The sequence below is a fragment of the Lepisma saccharinum genome, chromosome 29, assembly GCF_977018435.1.
Source record: "Lepisma saccharinum chromosome 29, izLepSacc3.1, whole genome shotgun sequence".
NCBI lineage: Eukaryota > Metazoa > Arthropoda > Insecta > Zygentoma > Lepismatidae > Lepisma > Lepisma saccharinum.
This window is the reverse complement of record NC_139257.1, coordinates 20430696-20448317: the sequence shown is the minus strand read 5'-3', so window position 1 is coordinate 20448317 and position 17622 is coordinate 20430696. Positions and strand designations below refer to the sequence as shown.

The 17622-nt window shown below is 37.5% G+C and overlaps 1 protein-coding gene across 3 annotated transcripts in view; it reads right to left on the bottom strand.

The window, feature by feature from the left end:
• Imp (IGF-II mRNA-binding protein) overlaps window positions 1-17622 on the bottom strand; it is a 256323-nt gene that overhangs the window by 16852 nt on the left and 221849 nt on the right. For 2 of the 3 annotated variants that reach the window (XM_083114768.1, XM_083114770.1), the window contains 4 exons: window positions 14565-14702; window positions 12279-12395; window positions 10500-10635; window positions 7916-8104 (listed from right to left, as the gene is read on the bottom strand). In XM_083114768.1, coding sequence (XP_082970894.1) covers window positions 7916-8104; window positions 10500-10635; window positions 12279-12395; window positions 14565-14702 — 580 coding nt within the window. The remainder of the gene's footprint in view (window positions 1-7915; window positions 8105-10499; window positions 10636-12278; window positions 12396-14564; window positions 14703-17622) is intronic. The other variant, XM_083114769.1, reaches the window with a different exon arrangement.

Below are 17622 nucleotides of genomic sequence, written 5' to 3'. Positions count from 1 at the left end.
AACTGAAGGCGAGAGTGGGACAAAAGTCGCTGGTTCCCGCACACTGTGTGGATCACGTGGATTGCAAAGACCAATACTACGAGATCTTTCATTCCCTTAAACCTCTGAACACAAGGGTTGTGTTCCAACATGGCCGTGCATTTAGGAGCAGAATTTTGCCTTTTATCCCCCTGGTAAAATATATATACGCTTTATTTTTTTCAAATTCATTTCAGGTTTGGAGCCTATCACCATTTCAGGTTTGGAGCCTATCACAGATTTCTGTGCATATAAACACATATTTTTGTACTTTTTGTTAACACTACCTTTTCTTAATCAACTTCGACCTTCAGAATGTTGTAGAATGTTTTGTTTGTGAAGACCAAAAAAAATGGTATCTACCAAATCACAATGGATGCAAGGTTACAGAAATTCCAATTTCTCTTCATCAGTTTGATTTTTAAGTCCACTTTATGCACAGGAAGGCTAATCGGGACTGGACCTACAGTTCAAAGTGGAAATTGAGCCACTGGGTATTGAACCTGGAATCCCTTGATTACTAGGCTATGCTGTTAACAATATGCGATCCAGGATAAGCAAGCTTAAAGTTAATTTTAAAGAAATCATTTCATTAACTGGACTACTTTATAGATATGGTTATGAAAATGAAAAATGTGCTATCCTAAATGAAATGAACCATTTGTCATCTTACATAAATTCATCATGCATATCTTAAAATACAATTTTAAAAAATCAAATGGCAGTCACAGATACTTTACTGACCAAGTTTTAAAACTACTAAGGTTTCCCTCATTGGAAACAAATTTCACACTACTAGACCATTCATTCTCAGAACAAAATAAATTTTAAAAATCTGAAGCAGCATCATGTAAACAGCTGCAGAACAAACAAGGAGTAATGCAAAAAACTGGAAAATAATGTTTAGAATCTCGCTACATGCTACAACTAGCAAATTAATGTTGAATGGTTACTTTGAATATTAATTTCTAAACTACAGGGTGATTATAAATTATTACGCACATTTCAAGGATGAATAAAAAAGTAAGTATCCATATATATAGTTTGTCGTCTTTAATACACCATCTTCAACAGTTTTATTTACAACAGGCGTGACGAGCTGATTTGCCCAGGGTAATCATAAAATGTGTCTCCCTTGATCCACATTATCTTTCAAGACTGCTGGTCTGCCACACCTTTCATGTGTTTTGACACTTCCTGTATCTGCTGATACCAACTTTTTATGGAGTCCTTACAAGAAGGATTACGCTTGTATTCTAAGCTAAAACATCTGAAGTCACTGCAAATTTGGTTCCATGAAACCAAAGCACTCGTATAACTTTAAGGTAGCCGTTGTGGTACTGAGGTTCCCAACCTTGTCACCATGGCACCATGGGTATTCAGTTGACATTGATAGAAATTCTTACTGTTGCTCATCATTTGCAACAAAAAGAAATTTGCTTCAACAGGGTAGGGTGTCTTCCAAAATAACAAATCCAAAATTCTTGACTTTCTTAATATATTTCTTAACCTATATTCATTCATTTGACCCATACTTAGCCAAGTTGGAAATTAGCAATTAAGAAAAATATTTAATTAATATACAACCTTTGTCAGACAAGTTCCAGGACTGGTTTCTTTTATTCTTTATCTGCGATATTCAACACAAGAAATGGGTGTTATTCAGTCACCTGATCAGTGTTCTGAATAGAATTGACCTTGGAAGCGTTTCCATGTAAACACACTAGGTGGCAGGGCTGTGCTTAGCAGCCCACTGTTTGGCTGGTTGGCGCATTTAATTGAAGTCAAAATGCTTCCGCCCAAAGAATGAACTTGGAAATTCTATTTTTGTCTTTTCTCTTGAAAGTCAGGGAGGGTCATGTGAACCGCTGAACCAATTGGCTTTCAGCAAAAGTTCGGGGTTAGTGTGCGGTTTGTTTGTGCTTTTTTTTTTTTGTATCCGATTTTTATATTGAATTACAATGGATGAACCTATCGCAAATACACCGGCAAAATTGGAAGAAAAAAAAGTTGTCGGGTGTGGTATTCCTCTGCGTAGCCCGACCCATGGATTAGTATGTGCAGTAAGAGATTATTTTGAAAAAGAAAATAATGACCCTTTGCTTCCGTTTAAAAAAGTGATTGGGAGAACAGCAGCGGCTCTGGGAATTAGCAGAATGCCCGTGATGTCCATCGGGAAGGAAAAGTCCCACTTAACGGAGACCGACGTGGCAGCCAGAATGTCCACTCCATGTAAGGAACGACCACGGGACAAACCTGTCACCAAACTGGCCATGTTTCAGGAGGATGCAATCCGGCAGCATATTTACTGGTATTACGCCAGGAAAGAGTGCCCTACCCTTGGGAAACTAGTGAAATCGCTAAGAGAGAAGGAGTTGTTCAGTGGTGGTAAAACTTCACTGGGGGTGGTGCTGGATAACTTAGGGTTTCGCTGGGGGAAGTACACCGGACGAACTATTTTAATGGAGAGGGAAGACATCGTTGCCTCCCGATGTCGTTTCTTGAGGGCAGTGCGAAAGATAAATTTCGAAGACATTGTGTGGGTGGATGAAACCTGGGTTAATGCAGGCCATTTGGCCCAGCGAAGGTGGACTGACGACACCATGAAAGGCACGATGCCAGCTCCTACAGAAAAAGGGGAAAGACTGATTTTGTGTCATGCTGGCACTTGCGAGGGGTTCATTCCAAATTCTATATTATTCAGATATAAGAAATCTGGCGATTATCACGAAGACATGGACCACGCTTGGTTTTTCAAGTGGTTCGAGGAATCACTCATCCCTAACTTAGTAAGGCATGTGTCATTGTGATGGATAATGCTCCATACCATACGGTGCAAATAGATAAACCCCCAACGATGGCCACAAAAAAAGATGAAATTATTCAGTGGCTTTTGCGCCATGACATCCCGGCTTCCCACGAATTGAAGAAAGCGGAACTGATCGAGGTTGTTAACATAAACAAGCCACGGTTCCCGCAAAATTACGTGGATGAGCTTGGGAAAAGAAGTCAAGTGTTAAGACTGCCACCCTATCATTGCCACTTTAATGCAATCAAACTCATTTGGGCGCAAGTGAAGGGACATGTGGCCAGAAAAAACCAAACTTTTAAAATCAATAAGGTGACAATTCTCACACAGGAAGCTCTTGTCAATGTGTCCATAGATGACTGGAAGAAAGCCGTCCAACATGAGAAAAGTAATAAATGACACGTGGTTAAGGTGTGGAAAATGTGAGGAAAATGTGGACAAACTTGTAGTAAGTCTTGGCAGAGACGAAGATGAAGATGAGGAAACTGATCAATACAATTTCGTCGAAATGATGGAAGACTGGAGTATATCCCCTTGAGAACAAATAAGGTACGTTTCATATTTCCATAATGATTGATATTTGTATGTGTGTGTTTTTGTTCGATTTATAAGAAATGTGAAGCTATTAACGCCTTCTCCTTTGGAAAAGTATTTTGAGCAAAATTTACATTCCTTACTACTTTTGTTAAATAATACTACATAAATGGAATATTCGATTATGAAGAACATGTAATATATCTAGTGTTATAACGTCATTTTTATGTTTTTAGTTGAAACTTTTGAATTTTTCAACATTTCGGGAGGGAACTGAAGCCGACCGACCACCCATTCTATATCACGTAAATTCTGAATTCAACCTACATTTCAGGATCTTACTAAACATGTTATAGTTACTTTTGTGAGGATATCAGTAAAACACATAATGTTCGTTCACGTCCAATCAATTTACAATTCACTATTTGTTATCGCTGTGTAGACAACAATGAAATTATATAAACTACAAAGGATGGATAATATTGAGTAATCTGAACTCTACGTGCAATTTTAACTGGGGAGCGAAACTAAATATGCCACCACAAGTAACTGGACCCTAAATCTTGATTGCAGTGAGATGTAATTCATACGAACATGTTCCACGATACACTAAAAAGAATTCTGACCTTCCGCAATAATTTCAAGTTTTCAGCTCATCGCCATGCAGCAAGTAAATGCGTGGGTCTCCACCTCAATGCCTCTGCCTGAAATGCGAGCGAGCGAAGGGTGCATGTTGACAGGAAAAGATGTCCTGTATGACTGGCCAAAAAAAATCAGACTCAGACGTTTGGCAACACCGCTTTTCCCCCCTTCACGCTAGCACAACTGGAGACGAAAAGTCGGGGTTTCCTCAAGTCCAAACTCTAGCCGGAGCGACTTTAGACAAGTGTCATGATGGACGTGCATTTCGAGCAGAGTTAACATTAAGTTTTGTGTTAAGCTGGGAAACCGCTAGTGAAACATAGAATATGATACAGCAAGCATTTGATGACAAGGCATTATCAAGAAGCCATACCTTTCAATGGCACAAAAGGTTTCGGAAGGGCAGAGATTCAATGCAAGATGATGTTTATCTCATTTTTTTCATGCTAAAGGTTTGGTGCACCATGAATATCGGCCTGAAGGACAAACAATAAACAAAAACCTTTATATTGACGTTCTGAAACATTTTGTGTCAAGCAATTCTGCGGCACCGTCCTGATTTGTGGGCATCTGGGCAGTGGTTCTTATTGCACGACAATGCAAGGCCACATACTGCTTTATCAGTCCAGGAATATCTGGTCAGGCATAGTATCTCTGCTCTACCACATCCCCCATATTTACCCGACCAGTTATCGTGTGATTATTTTTGTCTCCCCGTGTGCAAACACCGCTGAAAGGGAAGCGTCATGAAGATATTGGTAGCAATCCAAACAGTTTTGTGACAGATGTGCTGAGAAGCATCCTAGATGAAGCTTTCCCTGCTTGCTTCCAGAAACCTCCAGAAACGGTGGCAGCTGTGTATAGATAGCTGAGGGGATTACTTTTGACAAAACCTAGGACCATTAGTTCCTAAGTTGAATAAATTATTTTTTAAGAGCTCAGTCCTGGAACTTTTCTGACATAGGTTGTAAAACTGAAGCTGTATTTAACCTATTATTGCATCCAGGACTTTATTTGACAGACTAGCAAGACACTGGTGTCTGGATGCACAGCCAGTATAATATTTGGGGCTCATGTTGTTGTCCCTATATGCTTGTGAGGCTTGATTCACATCTACGCTCACCGTCAGGGGGTATTCACACTAGCGGTCAAGCTTCACTCCGGTCAAGGTACAATCAACGTGAGTCTGGTGTTGGTTTCTTCACAGAGATCACAGATTTTTCTGTATAAAAAGTCTGCCGATTGTGCTAAGTACAATGTTTAAGAGATTTTCAATGACGGACTTGTCTGTTACAGCACTGGCATTAATTAGAAGAAAATATATTAATAACTTACGTTTAGCGAGTATCTATGGAACTTCTGCGACGTTTCGGGATGCAACTGCTCCCTTCCTCAGGTTGCTCACGTTTCAGTTATGTATAAATCATAACCACATCGATGTGGAGGAAGGGAGCAGTTGCGTCCCGAAACGTCGCAGAAGCTCCATAGATACTCGCTAAACGTAAGTTATTAATATATTTATATTAAAATTGTGAGTAATTCGCACAACTTTCATCATGAAAAGAAGAAAGAGAATTGCGAAAGTGAGAATTGGTTGATTTACTTCGCTTTTCTGCCAGTTTTGACTAATTGCGAGGATGAGGATGCATTGTCATATGTCACAAACAGGCTGGGATTCGAATTCGGGGCATCTGGCGTCGGCCACGGATTGATTGATTTAGTTTATTTTACTTCGCTTTCTGTTCCACTTTTGGCTAATTGCAAAGATAAGTATATGACTGATGATATCATAAAATTGATGAATGCACACTCACCAACACCCATGCTGGGATTCGAACCCTGGATCACTTACCACGGAGGTCGGCTATTAAAATATAATAATGTTTATTTATATACTTTAGGTTTGAAATCTGCAAACGTTTATTTGCAAAACTGTAAATGTCAACAGTGGTAAACACTACTTTGTCGGTCTTAGGTTTGGCATGAACATTTTCGGCCTCAATGTTTCATATCGACATTGTTGACCATTTATCGGAAACACGTGACAGATAAACATCCTTTCCCTTTGCACACACACACACAAATTACAATGTTGTTGTCCGGAAAAATATGACCATTAGGATAGCTTTTTGATTTAAGGATTTTAATTCATGTAAAAAGGTCATTACAACTAGTGCTCATGGATCATATTTGTGGTTAGTTCCCTATTGCTTTTTTTTCATTGGCTATAATTGTAATTTGGTTGCTTTGGTCAGTTCTTTCCAGGGCTCGAAAAAAAAAATATTTAAAAAACAAAACACCTGGGCCCAGGTGGGTTTAATCGGTTTTTGTCGAGCTTTTATCAATAAAACGTGAATACATGTAATATAATTTGCATTTGTAATTGCCGCTCAACCTACCCACTGCACATCACTGGCCGGCACACTAACTAGCAGACCACAACAAACTGCTAAATCATAGTTATATTTAGTTTTTATCCTTTATTCTCTTATGATTTCCTGGTTACCTCTGTGCCTAGCAAATTTGAATGTTTCAATTGATATTAGCAGATGTTGCAATAATGGATACATTACAACTTTTGTCAGAAGCATCAAGAGATCAATTGCAGGTGTGTTCTATTAACTTCAGTCACAAGCATAATAAAATAGCGATAGCATAGATAGTATTTCCAGATCGTAGATCCCCCCCACGAAATATGCTGCTACATAGAACGTAATAGTTGCGTGATTGTAGTAACCATGTAATTCTATGCTATTTGGTATACAAACTGCAGTAACGAATGTATTAAATATTGAGCAAACATAAATACGTTGCTGTTCAACATACATATTGGAATCTTTTGTCTAAAGTATCTGCAGAATCTACAGCTTAATATAGGCCTATGTAATTTCTTAATAAAGATTGAACGTTTGTATTGGTGTACTGAGCTATGATATTTCGTTCTACTTCATTTCAATATTAGAAGTGTTGTGCATTTTAGATAGCAAAATTAATCTCTAGTTATAATGACAGTCATGTTCACATTCTAAGAATCTAAAATGCAATCTTCATTAGGATACACCTCTATGACATTCCTTCATTTCAGAAATCATTGAAATACCAAAGTTAATGAAAAACCCACTGGGTTTTAAAATGTTTTTTTTTTTTTCCTTAAATCTCTCTTTACTCGGGTTTATGAAATCGCATATTTTGACAAACGTTTTACGAACAGAATTGAGAGGAAAATAGTTTGGGATTTTTTTGTGCAATGTCACCATCAATCAATTTTATCTATACTCGCCTTTGTGTTTCAATAGGTCTTTGACTTCAGCCCGCTAATCTGCGATGCACAAAACTGGGTTACTCTGCAACGGGCTGAAGACTGCTACTGAACCGTGGGTTGAGTGTTACACACGTTCACATCAACAATCAAGCTTCGGAAAAGTCAAGCACTGACCCCTCACGCTCTAGTCAAATATTCTTTCCACCTGATCGTGAAGTGCAAGATGAGCATGATCGAAGCAAACCTTGACCAGACCGCTGGGTGTGAATGCTTCTATTTAAAAATCATTCAACAATATTTGACAGCACCGTGAGGGGAGAGTGATCTGAGCGTTACTCGAGCGTAAATGTGAATCGAGCTTCATTGTCCCTTCATCCATCTTATCTTACCACCCTTCATTCTCATCTTCTCAATTAGCCAAAGGAGCAGAAAAGTGAAGTAAAAGAAACTAAATCAATCAGTCCTTGAGATAGCAAAAAATTTTTATCACAAGCGTAATTCCTTAACTTTCATGACTGACTGGTAGTGTTACTTTCAAATTCACGTATCAAATGCACTCAATTTATAACCACCCTGTTTAATTTCTTCCTGAACGTAAGTGTATAAAGAAAAGACTATAATAAATTGTAATGAATGAAAAATGAGCTTACATCACTCACCTGGGAGTCCCCTGCTTGCTGGGAGGTAGTCTGAGAGGGTATGTTAGATGGATACATGGATGGATAAGGAGCTGGACCTGATCCATAGAGGCCAGGGAACCCCGATCCTCGCGTGAAGCCCATGCCGACCGTCGACATCATTGCCATCGGATGAAGGCCTGGGAACATCAGACTCTGGGGCTGCAGAGAAAACACACACTTAAGCTTCCAGCCAAAATCAATCTCTTGCTAGTTCTAAATGACAACGTAACATAATTTACCATCCTTTCACAAGGATACAGATCTTTCATGCAGGCCCATCCTAACTCTACACACAAGAGTTTATAGAAATGCATTAAGTATATCATTGAATGCACCATTTTTTTATTTTTAGGACAAAAGATGCTGTCCCGTGGCATGCACCTGTTCATATATCCCATTAATAGAACCACATATTTATATCAAGGTTTTCATACAAAAACTGGACACATTTTGGCACCAAAAGAAGTGTGAAGGTAACCCTAAATGTCCACTTTCCTTCTCAAATAATTACAGCAGAATTAATCAGGTTCCCATGATTTGCATAACTTTCAGGATAATTCAGACTTCAGAAAGTGCTGTCAGTAAACAATCTAAATTCAGTGTTTATTTTCCATTTTGTAGTTCACTTTTGCATCATTGTGACAAAACAGGGTAGAAAAATGTGCCTTGCCTTTCCAATACATGAAAAATTAAAATTAGTGTGTTATTTCAAGTTTTGTGTTTCCATCAAGAACAAAATATGCATGCCTCTACGTATTACATTATAGCAAAATACACCAGTGTTGGCTTCATCATAAAATCATAAGCAGGCTATGTAAGAATTCAAATACCACAAAAGGGTGTATTTAACTTTCCCAACATCAAAACACTGTGTAAAGAAAGAAGTTTAGCCACTGCACAAGTAAAAATGTCAAAAGACACATTGTAGTGTTAATTTTTTATGTTTTTTTTAAAGGTGAGAGATGCATTTTCCTACCATTTTGTCACGAAATAAACTCTTAAACAGGAAACTACGGGTTTATTTACTGACGGCACACTTCCGACGTCTGAATTATACTGAGAGTTATGCAATTCACGGAACACTGATTAATTCAGCTGTTAATATTGGAGAAGCAAAAATGGACTCATTCACACAGAAATAAACTTAATACCCTGATAGAAATGAAATGTTAACTTTGTGTAATTAGTGTAGTTTTTAAATCAAATTTAGGACTATATTCAATTTTAAAACCAAAATTTTATTCTACTTTCAGCTTTTGAACTCGAAATTGACCGTTTTTGTACTGAAATTTTGCTTTTTTATTTATCAAAATTATGATATACATATACATCAATCCACACACCCCTTCCCCTTCCAAAATATACCATTCCCGCTATTATAAATGAAAGTTTTGTCTTTACCTTGGGGTGAATAGCCATCGCCTATTCCTCCCTATATGCATATTTCAAGCAGAAACAACATGCGAAATTAACACACTGCAATGTTCATTTCTCAGGTTTTGGAAAGGTGCGAGGTAATTGAGCAGCTCAGAAGTAAAACATGCTAACCCACAAAAGTGTGAAACCGAGAAATACGCAAGTGGAAGTTACACCCATTGCATTGTGGGTTACTGAGATGTTACAGTGTGTTTCTGACCGTCACTGACTACTGGAGGAACTTCATTCATTATTGTACAGTAACTTTAGACTATGCAGGAACTTAATCCAACGTTAACTTAATTTTGAATGGAGTGTGGTTTATCAACTTTTACTCCTTAGTTGCTCATTTACTGACAACACTTTCTGAAGTTTCAATTATCATGTGAATTACGCAAATCATGGATTTTTTTTAAGTCCGCTGTAAAAATTTGACAAGCAAACATGGACTCCTTTGCACAGGAATGAACCTAATACTCTGAGGGAAGTGTTTCTTTTATGTTAACAAGTATAATTTTTAAATTATATTTACCATTTAAATACTGAACGGCAATTTTGATCCTGGAATATGGTTCTATGTTGTACCAAAATATTAACCTTATATTCACCATAAACATGTGGCTCTACTTCTACAATATAAAAAAAAGGTAAAGTGATTAGCACCACGCCATGAAGGCGTATAGGGATTGTGGGGTTAACCCCCAACTTTCTTGATCCGGTCGTTAGTGGGGGTGATGTGATCAGCATCACGCCCCTGACTGCCTTTACACCCCAGGGTTTCCCCCAGGTACCCATGTCACTCGACGCTGGGTGGGCACCGAGGCCGCTTCCAACGTTAGAAAAGTTACCGGAATTGAACCGGCTGGGGATCGAACCTGGGACCTTTAGCATGGTAGTCAGACGCATTACCGACTGAGCCACCACAGCAACTACAATATGTGAAAGGATTTCCTTGCTGTCTGTAGTTGTTATCTATGCACTTGCAATAGAAAATTGACTGAGACAAATGGCAACAAGGTTTTTGTACACCAAACATGCAATTTTGATATTCCACAGCATTAATTTGAACTTCATGTTTAATAACCTCACAAAAACAAGTTTTTCTCCACAGTTAAGCTAAGGAAAGGAAGATACTCACTGCCATAGCTTGCAAGTCATTCTCGTAACTTTGCCGCAGTTTGGCACTTATCATTGCTTCCGCCTTGGACATGTTTTCAATAGAACCTTTTACTGTTATTATCCTTTCTAAATTAAAGCTGTTTATATCACTGATACTGGAAAGAAAGGAAAACAAATTAACAGATTCCATCCTTACTTACTAACATAATTACACTGCAACTTTACCATGTAAATCTATCAGGATATTGGTAAGAAATATTTGGATATCAAGTAGCTAATTCATACAGCAAAGGTGCTTTACTATCAATGAAATTACGAGGGTCATCCAGAAAATAAATACTGTTTGGTTATACAAAATGAAAAACACAATATTTATTGGAAAAAACAATTCTGTTACATACCTGTTCACTTCTCTACATAATCACCTACATTTAAACATTTGTCGTATCTGGGCACGAGCTTCAGAATTCCCATGTTATACTCTTCTGCCGCCAGTTCATTAAGGTCATGGCAACAGTCTTTTGGGATCGTAAAGGTGTTCTTTTGGTGGATTTCATGTCAAAAGGCACTACGATCAATGCAAATCGTTATTGTGAGACTAACAAAAGTACGGCTTGTAGAAGCAAGCAGACGTGCCCACAAGGGTTGGTGGAGTAATATTTCGGAGAGATTATATTTTTCAAATAATATAAACTTAATACAAGTCACTAATGACATTTATTTATTTATTTATTCAAAGTTTCAGATACAGCACTTTTAAGGCCATTTTACACTGAAAACTCTAACAAATAACAAGAACAAGTCTAGATGGTTTAAGGTAAAAACAAGAACAGTTAAATATAAACATAAGGCATAAACAAGGAAACAAACAAAGAATTACATATTCATTTTTAGGGAAGATCAAAAAATGCTTTCAGGGACATTCGATGTACCATATTTAAACCCTTAGATGATTAAGGGGAAAAAATAATGTTCAGAAAAACTAGAAAGGTGACTTTTTGTAGTAGGATTGCAGTGTAGACAGGATGTGTTTCGCTTTGATGCCAAGGGATGCATGCAGGTTTGAGTCTCCTAGGCGAAGGGTAACAACTTTTCTCCTGAGATTACAGCCTGTGTATGGGGCAGGTGGCCATCCACCAGTGAGAAAATTGGAGTGCTCTGAATGAGTAGTGTAACCCAGTCATAGAAAACCTAGAACAAATAATGAGGGTTCGTCATGCTGACCACATGTCACCCTGTAACTGGTTGGTAACAGCAGTCTATAGGCAGGCACTGGCAGACTTATGCCACAGATTACTATTTTATTACTAGACAGGCTGTCGTAATGCAATACTTTATGGGGATTATGCGATAAAGGAGGATGGGGGGGGGACATGCCACTGGCCTTTGGGGGAGAGGGACTGAAGCAAATACACCTAAAATGCACAAAATTACCACGAACGAGCAAAATAGGATTAGAAGACCTTAAACAATGACCAACATCTTTGAAAATGCTGAAACACGCTAAACCATGCTTTCTTGTTCTAAGGAAACAAGACTTAACACCAGAGATCAGGCTGAAGAAGAAACAGTAAAAGTTTGAAGAAGCTTTATCTTCAGTTTTATTGTGCATTTTAGTGTGCGAGGAAGAACAAGCTTAGCACCATGTGATCAGATAATCTTTTTAGTATCACAATAAAAGGACTTGTGTAATGTTTCATCACCTCCAACAAGTTGCATGCAGTAAATTTAGCCACCACCATCTTGCCTATCCAAGGTTAATAAAAAAATAAAGGTTTTCAACAAATTTAGCACTAACCTTGAAACTGTTATTTTGGTATCCGTGTCTTGCATTATTCGCTTTATTGTGTTTCCACCTTTACCAATTATTCGTCCGATTAGATTATTGTGAGCAAGGATTTTTAACGTTATTTCACTGAAAATTGAAAAAAATATATAATCACAAACACTGAATACAACCAATCACAAAAATAGCACACAGAGAATCCTATATCATCACACCAATGCCAAAACCACCAATATACAAATTATTACTTTTCACCTAAGTACAGTTTCTGACTAATTTCTTATGCTAACTTATATGACCTAATCAACAGTAAAGTAGGTACACATTTTAGAGATCACATCATCTATCAAAATGTAATATTACAATGCTTTTATCTCTATCAATGATGTAAAAATATATAATACAAATCTAAAATATCTACTGCACGAATATTTTCTTTATTCAGGCATTGAACTTTGCAACAAGATTATATTTAAAAACAAAACAAGGACTTGTTCATTAAGTGAGCCATGGTACAACAATAAAAATGACACGCAATAGAATTTTACATATTCTTGTTACGGTTCATAATTTAATGTATACACAGGGTGATTCAGAAATCCTATTACACACTTCTAGCAGTTGTAGAGGGGGACTTAGTAGATCAAGTTTTGATAAGGAACCCATGTCCGGAAACGTACAGTTTTGGTACTACACAGATGACAAAATCACAATTTCACATCTCCTGCTTCACCTGCGTCACTCCAAGAGCTGCTCGATGTGGCGAACCTGAAGTTTGTTGCAAACAGTGTACCTCTGATGCATGTTTTCATACGCATGCTCAAAAATACCTGGTGTGTGCTGAATCATGTCTGCTGCAGCCAGAACTCGTGTAACCAGGTCCTCCTTCTCCAACACTACAGGACTCTCATAAACAAGACTCTTCATGTGGCTTCATACAAAAAAGTCAAGGAGTTGGGTCCGGTGATCATGGTGGCCAAAGAGTTGATTCACTGCGATCTATCCACCTGACCCAGTATGTTTGATTGCGATGTTGTCGGGCATCATGGGAAAAGTGTGCTAGTGCGCAGTCATGTTGGAACCACATGTGCTGGCGACGTGCAAGAACTCTCGGACCTGTTAGGCAGCCCGGAAGACCCAATCAGAGGAGCATCAATGATACCAGCCCATACCTTGATGCCAAACCGTTGCTGAAATCCATGAGAATATATGGGATTTTCGTCATCGCAAATGTGGCTGTTACGACTGAAAACACCTTCATTGGTGAAATGAGCTTCATCCATAAAAAGAATAAGCCGAAGAAACTCAGGAACTTCCACACAACGGTGTAGGAACCATGCACAGTAATTGACACGTGGTACAAAATCTGCTGGACCCATTGCCTGTACTCTCTGGGGGTGGCACGAGTGGAGCTGCTGGTCAAGAAGAATACAACAGATGCTGCTCTGAGACACATTCATGTGACGTGCAATGGTGCAAGTACTCGTCAACGGGTTCTCGTCAGTTTGATGAAGGACCACCTCTTCAACGTCGAGAGTGTGGCATGTCCGTGGAGCACCACAGTCAGCCCTGTTAACTTTGAAGTTACCTGTTTCTCACAGCCGGTTGTTCTAATTGGGCAAAAATGGTATGTGATGGAGTGACATGAAGTAGAAAATTTTCTGCATACAGATGTTGCACAGCTCTACCATTACGTACAGTTTCGCCGTAAATTAACATGTTGGTGTTCCGGACATGGGTTCCTTATCAAACCTTGAGTGTGTAATAGAAATTCTGAATTACCCTGTATTTAGCTCTACAACTAGTTATAGGTACATGTGAAGGCAACTAACTGTTAAATTTGATTTATTGAGAGTCACTTTTATGCGGAGGAAAGCATGAAATTGATAAGGAAACTCACAAACAACACATGTCCAGACCGGGATTTAAACCTGGGACCCCTGGCAAACTAATTCTTACATGTGCTTCAACTACATATAGATCTATCATTCACTTAAACAATTTCATCCTAATTCTTTGAATGTATTTTGTGGCATTAGCACTACTAGTAACTTACTAAACTTAGAATTTTTTTCTTAGAAAGTAATTAGAAATTCTTAGAAAGTATTTCAGAGAATTGGCAGGAACCTAAGTTTTTACAATTGGGAGATAACTACAATCTAGTAACCCCCCAAAATTGTCATTTGTCCTATAACTTGGTCACATTCATACCATTTCCTTATTGAAGTCCCAAGACTAAGTATTTTTGTTATTACTAAAGATAAACACAAGACTAATGATAAAAATCACTTTACTTACCCTTTATTTGTATTATTAGCTTCTTGTTGCATTACTTCTAATATTCTTTTACATGCATTGCTGCAGTTTTCAGGGTTACCATAAATAGTAATAGCCTTTTCTAGGGAACCTACATTGTCTTTTCGATGCACGTCAACACTGAAATGAAAGAAAGAACCAAATCAAATCAAGAAAAACACCAAAAGCTAAAAACTAAATTATGTAGCTGTTCTGCCTCTTCCGGCTAATACTCAAGAGGATGAGAGACACACACACATGAACATGCAAAGGGGCTATGAAGGTAGTGATCCACACATTCTTGATCTTGGCTGAAGCTGATCACTTTAACCCACCAAGTCTAACGGATTAGAGGCCATAGCTAGTTCATGAAGAGAGGCTGATGGAAAAAAATTCCCACCAGAGATATCAATCACCCTGAGAATTTAACCCAGGTCTCTGGTATGCCAGCCATATGCCCCACCTTGGTGTGACGAATTCTTACCAAAAAATTGTACAACAGAATCTGTAAAATTACAATTTTTAAATGTGTTCTTGTAATGATTTTGAATCTCTCACCTATGTGAAAATGGTTTCTGTAACAGAGTAATCATGTATATCTGCATATATTCCCTTTTTCATAACTCATGGTTGTGCGAATTACTCACTTGTTCAGATTAATACGTATTCTTAATAATATTTAAAACTACAAAACTTCTTGTACTTACGTTTAGGTGAGTATGTATTTTTTTCCGAACGACGTTTCGGGAAACTACTGTTCCTCTCCTCAGGTACTTTTTTTAGGCTGTCTGAAATACTTCATAGCCACGTCAAGTCTCTTCGAAAGCCAGGAAAAAGGATACAGGTATGACTTTGGTGAAGGAGGAATTTGGAAATTTTTTTGCTAAGACCTATTAAAACTCTCATACCCCCTCGACTGTTTAAAACCGCAACAATAAAAACATTCTCAGTCTAAAAGAACCATTTCAAATTAAAAAGATTCACTTTCACTTCCTTGTATTGACTTCAGGATGACTCCTCGCTGAATGCAGGAGGTTGTCCACCTGCCATTTTCCCCTCAACAACTTCCCCTTCCCACTTATGTCACGTCAAATTCAAAGTCGCGTATTTCTTGAGACTTGCGAATTACGTCTGGGGTAACATGGAAGCCTATTTTCTTGTATTCTTGCTTTTCCCATTTTTTAAACATTCCTATCCAACTCTCATCCACATTTCAGTCATCTATGATCAATTTATTATCCCTACCCTTACAAATGTAGGAAGCTTCATATACGTTTCTCCTAGTTTGTTTTGCTCACGAACTACCTCTGTTTTTTTTAATTGCATGTCCCTCCTCAATAATATGCTCAGACAGCCCTGTTCTAGGGACTCCCTCCCTTATATCTTTGTCGTGTTCTCCCCATCTAATATCCATACTCCTTCCCGTTTGGCCAATATATTATTCCTTGTTACACTCACATTACTGTAAATCCCTCCCTTCCCCCTCTATATCTTTCCCCTTTCCATCTTTCTGTACTCCGTGAAGTGTAGGGGAAGTAGTTCAGGGGAAAACTGGCAACTTCCTGCATTTGGCGAGGAGTCATCCTGAAGTCAATACGGGGAAGTGAAATGGCGTGCATCTTTTTAATTTCAAACTGTTCTCTTAGATTGAGAATGTTTTTATTATTGTGGTTTTAACCAGTCAATGGGGTATGGGCGTTTCAATAGGTCTTAGCAAAAAATTTCCAAATTCTTCCTTCACTAAAGTTATACATCTATCCTTTTTCCTGACTTTTGAAGAAACTTGACTTGGCTATGAAGTATTTCAGATAGCCTAAAAAAAAAAAACTGAGGAAAGGAACAGTAGTTTCCCGAAACGTCATTTGGAAAAAATACACACTCACCTAAACGTAAGTACAAGTAGTTTTGTATTTTAAAATATTAAGAATACGTATATATTTGAATAGGTCCACATGAAAAAGATCAGAATATGTAATAAATTTCCTGCTTTTACTACATCACTGGTGCTAAGTCAAGGAAAAACTGACAACTAAGTTTGGCCACTGAATGAATGACCAGCTTCCACAACATATATTGTTATGCACAAGGATAATACCCACCAAGATCAGTATTTTGATTAAAAAAAATTTAACACATTTTCAATTCTAAAGTGGTACATAAAGTTAGTCTGGTGTTGTCATGGTGAATATAATATCAATTGGATTTGGAAGCTTAACTTGTATTACACAAAATAAGTATTTCCATTCTAATATCTAGAAGCATGCATATTTCGTTCTTAACGGAAACACAAAATGTGAAATAACATGCTGTAATGCTCACTTTTCATGTTTCTGAAAGGTGTGAAGTGGATTTTCCTAACCTGTTTTGTCATGAAATAATGCGAAATAAACTGCAAAATGTGAAACAGACTCAAAATTGAAATTTAGAGTTTATTTACCGACATAATCCTTAGAGTTTTGCAATTCACAGAAAATCTATCAATTCTGCTGTAAATATTTGAAACAAAAATGTATTCCTCTTCATAGAGGAATACATTTAATACTCTGGTAACTGCATAAATGTGCTATTAGAAGGGATATGTTTTTCATGTGTAATAAGTGTGGTTTTTAAATAAAATTTGCAATTATATTCACAATTTTAAAACCAAAATGTAATTTTACATGCTGCTTTTGATCCAATTATTTCATCGCTATAACACCAAAATTTTATTTTATTTACAGCTTTTGAACCAGAAATTGACTGTTTTTGTACCGAAATTTTGCTTTTGTATTGACCAAAAATAAAATAAAATAAAAAGCAAAATTTCAGTATAAAAACAGTCTTTTTTGGGTTCAAAAACAGTAAATAAAATGACATTTCGCTCTTATAGCGGTGAAAAGTGGTACATAAAATGATATTTTGGTTTTAAAAATATGAATATAATCTCAAATTTGATTTAAAAACTACACTATTACACAACATAAACATATACCATTTAATAGGACATTAAATCATTACCAGAATATTAAGTTTATTCCTGTATAAAGGGGTCCATTTTCGCATCTCAAATATTTACAGCAGA